The sequence below is a fragment of the Panthera uncia genome, chromosome B1 (assembly GCF_023721935.1).
Source record: "Panthera uncia isolate 11264 chromosome B1, Puncia_PCG_1.0, whole genome shotgun sequence".
NCBI classification, from domain to species: domain Eukaryota; kingdom Metazoa; phylum Chordata; class Mammalia; order Carnivora; family Felidae; genus Panthera; species Panthera uncia.
Genome location: NC_064811.1, coordinates 7,654,942 through 7,659,829, shown reverse-complemented (window position 1 = coordinate 7,659,829; position 4,888 = coordinate 7,654,942). Strand labels below are relative to the sequence as shown.

Here is a 4,888-nt window from a genome sequence, read left to right as displayed (position 1 = left end):
CAAATTGTCTGTGGCCTCTGGAGACAAACGGGCATACCTGGGGCCGTCGTCCAGCCTGTGTCCCGCAAAGCCGAAAACCTTTCCCATCCGGCCCCTCAGACAGGAAGTGTTTGCCACCGGCCCTGCCTTACGGGGTAAAGAAACGGGGGGAGCCCCAGGGAGGTAGGGAGGTGACCGCCTTGCCCGGGATCACACGGCATTGGCAGCTCCACGAAGGCCTGCGTGCGTTTGGGGTTAACATCTCCCCCCTTTGTTTCCTAGTAACTGGCGGCCCGCGACACCCATGTGCCACTGATCGGGAGGCTCTCCCCGCGGCAGCGCTTCATGACCCAGCGGCGCCCGGCCCAGTGAAGCCACCATGGTGTCCAGCACAGCGGCGCTGCTCCTGGGCGCCGTGCTCCTGGTGGCCCAGCTGCAGCCCGTGCCTTCCCGCCCCGCCGCCGCCGCCGCCGCCCCGCCCGGGGCCGAGCCGGACCAGCCGGAGCTGTCGCGCAGAGCGGCCACCGTCCAGGGCGACGGCCGGGACGGCGCGCCCCCCAACGGCTCGGCGCAGCAGCTGCCGCAGACCATCATCATCGGCGTGCGCAAGGGCGGCACGCGCGCGCTGCTGGAGATGCTCAGCCTGCACCCCGACGTGGCGGCCGCCGAGAACGAGGTCCACTTCTTCGACTGGGAGGAGCACTACAGCCAAGGCCTGGGCTGGTACCGGGGCCAGATGCCCTTCTCGTCCCCGCAGCAGCTCACGGTGGAGAAGACCCCCGCGTACTTCACGTCGCCCAAAGTGCCTGAGCGCGTCCACAGCATGAACCCGGGCATCCGGCTGCTGCTCATCCTGCGCGACCCGTCCGAGCGCGTGCTGTCCGACTACACCCAAGTGTTCTACAACCACGTGCAGAAGCGCAAGCCCTACCCGTCCATCGAGGAGTTCCTGGTGCGCGACGGCCGGCTCAACGTGGGCTACAAGGCGCTCAACCGCAGCCTCTACCACGTGCACCTGCACAACTGGCTGCGCTTCTTCCCGCTGCGCCGCATCCACATCGTCGACGGCGACCGCCTCATCAGGGACCCCTTCCCCGAGATCCAGAAGGTCGAGCGGTTCCTGAAGCTGTCGCCGCAGATCAACGCCTCGAACTTCTACTTTAACAAAACCAAGGGCTTTTACTGCCTGCGGGACAGCGGCCGGGACCGCTGCTTGCACGAGTCCAAAGGCCGGGCGCACCCCCGAGTGGACCCCAGACTCCTCAGTAAACTGCACGAATACTTTCACGAGCCAAATAAGAAATTCTTCGAGCTTGTCGGCCGGACATTTGACTGGCACTGATTAGCAATAAAGTGAGGCTCGGAACCTTTCCCGTTGGAAGTTCCGGTGTACATCTGGGGGAGAGAGAGAAAAAGGAGAATTTTAAAAGGGCATTTAAGCTATAATTTATTTGTAAAGTCCATAAATTACTTCTGTACAGTATTAGATTCACAATTGCCATATATACTAGTTATATTTTTCTACTTGGTAAATTGAGGGCATTTTGTATTGTTTTTCATGGTTGTTAACATTGTGTAATATGTCTCTATATGAAGGAACTAAACTATTTCACTGCAAAAAAAAAAAAAAAAAAACAACAAAAAAAAACACACAGAAATCTGGAGACCCTGTCTTTTTTGAATATGATTAACTTGCCCCGACTCAAAATAGCTGTCTGTGTTATATTCGTTGCAAGATCTATATATTCCTTTGTTACTTTAAAAAGAAATGTTTTTCATGGCAATTATGCTTCTCTCTTGCCCTCTCTTTTCTTCATTGTTCTTTTTAATTTTTAATGTCTCGCTGTGGCCATCAGATTTATTTTTTACTTGCACTGTGAGATCTGTCTTCACTGAGATATCCCCTGTTATTTTCTGGAGGTTTCAGGTTCGCCCATTCTTGACAGCAGGTTCCGGAGTGTGGATCTTTTTTTTTTTAACCCCCGTAGACTCCGCGTGGACAAAGCAATATTAAGACTGGAGGAGTCGTTAATACCCGCAAGAGGCTCCCCGTTACACATCTCTGCCTCAAAGAGTGCTTGCATCCGTTTCTGAGCGCAGCAATGGGCAAAACGACACAATAAAGGGGATTAAACCGTTGGCCTTCAGCATGGTCTTGGGGCTGTGTGCTTGGCCCCACGTGCCAAGGGGTCTCCGGAAACTCAGAAAAGAGAAGTTGCAAAGTGTGCGTGTTCCCATCTTGTAGGTGCTGTGAAAAAGCCGCCGAATGGTGTAGACGTTTGCTTAGGTTGAAAGCTTCATCTATTTCCTGAATGATCAATATCCATTTATAGATGTTTATTCCGTACGCACAGAGACAGAAATACGTGTGTGTTTTAAAACTCAACTCTGAGTGTGTAATCCTTAAACGGAAGGGAGATTTAAACCCCGAGGGTCCCGACTGCAAAAAGAAACGCCCGATGCGGTGGCGATGTGGAAGGAAGAAGTCCTCGTACCTGTCCCTGCAGGAGAGAGGCCTGATTTCACTTTCACTTCTGCTTCTGAACAGCTGGCCTGTTGGATGTGATCACACAAGCTCCACCCCCCTCCCGGTTTTCTCATGCGCTCTTTATTCGGTCAGCCTTTTACAGGATTAAAATACGTGGGTTGTTTTTTCTTACTAGGAAAAGAAAACATAATCATTATGTAAAACAAAAACTACAAAGAAGCAAAATACACCCGTTTCCTGACAAAGTTTATATTTAAGGCAGCAGAGTGAAATGGACGTTCTATATCAGCGCTCCTTGAAAGTTCTCCCCCAAACAGCCCCAGGAAGTAGGAATTATTATGGTGAGGAGTTCAAGGCGGAAGAAATAGGCCCAGGGAAGATAAGGAACTTGCCAAGGTCAGTTTGACTCCAAGCCAAGGCTTGGAGTCCACTGAGAGCCAAAGCACAGATTTCGGGCGTTTTGGTTTTTTCCTACTCTAGTCTTTCTGAACTGCAAAGGAAAGGCCCAGACTCAGAGACCGCTCTTCCTGACTTGACCTGACACATTCCTTCCCTGGTGCCAAACGTCTTCCGCCTCAAGAGGTGTGCCTGAGCCAAAGGAAAGGGACAAGAGGTAGCCTGCACTTTTCTCAGCCGCGTTATCAGGGAAGTGAGTCACCTTATTAGCTGTGGCAGCTGCAGCCTGGCCCGACCTTAGTGTGGCCCTTGCCCCACCCCTGGCCCTGCAGGGACAGTGGAGAGACCGCCTTCCTCTTCAGAACCCATTAAGATTGCCATTAAACAACCAACTCCCAGAGGGGGTAGCCAAAATATTCATAGCCGACTTCACTTTGACAGGGTACTTTGCAAGGAGAGAGGGCTTCCTTCTGTAACACATTGCTGGATCTTGCTGTTTTCACACCGATTAAAAACAAGAGTACACAGGCACCTGGGTGGCTCAGTCGGTTGAGCATCCGACTTCAGCTTAGGTCATGAACTTGCGGTTCGTGAGTTCGAGCCCCACATCAGGCTCTGTGCGGGTGGCCTGGAGTCTGCTTCAGATTCTGTGTCTCCCTCTCTGCCCCTCCCCGACTTACACTCTCTCTCTCTCTCTCTCTCTCAGACATAAAGACTTTTTTTTAAATTTTATTTTAAATAAAGAACTAAAGAGTAGAGACATCCAGAGACGTTGTGAGTTTTCAAGATTGCCCAGGAATTTGATGTGGAGACTCCAGTGTGAGTTTTGTTTTGTTTTGTTTTGTTTTTTTCTTGCAAAATAGCTATGGAAGCCTGTACCCTAATGGGGATGGTATGCTTGAAGCCATGCAGTGTTGGGGCCAGAGGTGATGGGTAGAAGGAAGGGACTGAGTGTTGGTGACATGATCTAGGGGCTCAGGCCAGCACAGTTCCTGGTAGGGGGTGGATATGTGGGTACAAATTCAGTAGTTGTTGATTTGGGTGCGGGGTCTTGACTGAGCATGGAGGTCTACCATGGGCAAGGGGCCAGGGGTCCTGGTGGTTTTCTGCCATTTATGGCAGAACCCCAGCCAGTTGTTTGGAAAGTACAAGGAGGAAGGAACCATCACTCCAGTAGCCCGGGCCCTTCCATCTCACCTGAGCATTCCCAGAGTCAGAGGAGGCCCCACCCTGGACCTGGGCCCGCCTTCCTAGGGGCACAAATGCAATGGTCCAGGAGCCAGATGAGCCCCTGATCCCGGGAAGCCTCTAGGTGGGGCCGTCCAGAGGCAGCTGGGAACAGCTGAGCAGGGCCCCAGCTATTGTATTTGGAAAATTCGCTGCACTTGAGTCAGGACAGCCCCTGCCCCTTCCCTTCCTCCAGGAATCAGATAGCGCCAGAATCCCGTGGACAGTATTTAGCTACCAGCTCACAGCCTAAAAATGCGCTAATCTAGCAAAAATGATCATGTGCCTCTGAATACAGGGTGGCTTGCCCTTTGAATCCTGGGAGACTAGTACTCACCTAAAGGGAGATGTCGCAGAGCCCATAGCCGCGGGTGACTGCCCTATAGAGGCGTGGGATCCAAGATCACCACCAAGAATTCAGGTGTTCGCTAAAATTCAATTTTTCTTTTGAGACCTACTGTGTGCTTCGCATGGGATTAAGCCTCAGGAGCGTAACAGACAGTGCAACAGGAACTAATTGTCATTAACTGTTGTGGGTTTAAATAAAAAGCATGGAGGGGCTAGGAAGGAAGGAGAAGGACACCTAGCTGTGTGGGGACTGGCCAGTGCAGTATGTCCCGCCCTTTTTCCTATCATTCGGGAACATCCCTGGGAGGAGTCAGCAGGCCCTGTTATGGAGAGAAGGAAACAGGTGTAAGAAACGGACCTGCCCTCGTTCGCTCTCCCTGGGGGTATCGTGGTCCCGGAGATGGGAAACGTGGCGTTGACGGTCCTCAACAGAAGGCGAGAGACAGATGG

General features: G+C 52.3%; 1 protein-coding gene across 1 annotated transcript; it reads left to right on the top strand.

Moving 5' to 3' along the window:
- The first annotated feature begins 338 nt into the window (after positions 1 to 338).
- Positions 339 to 2,126, top strand: HS3ST1 (heparan sulfate-glucosamine 3-sulfotransferase 1). Its single transcript, XM_049630311.1, has one exon. It carries the CDS (start codon positions 359 to 361, stop codon positions 1,319 to 1,321), a length of 963 nt encoding a protein of 320 aa, XP_049486268.1. The 5' UTR covers positions 339 to 358; the 3' UTR covers positions 1,322 to 2,126.
- The last annotated feature ends 2,762 nt before the right edge of the window (positions 2,127 to 4,888 follow it).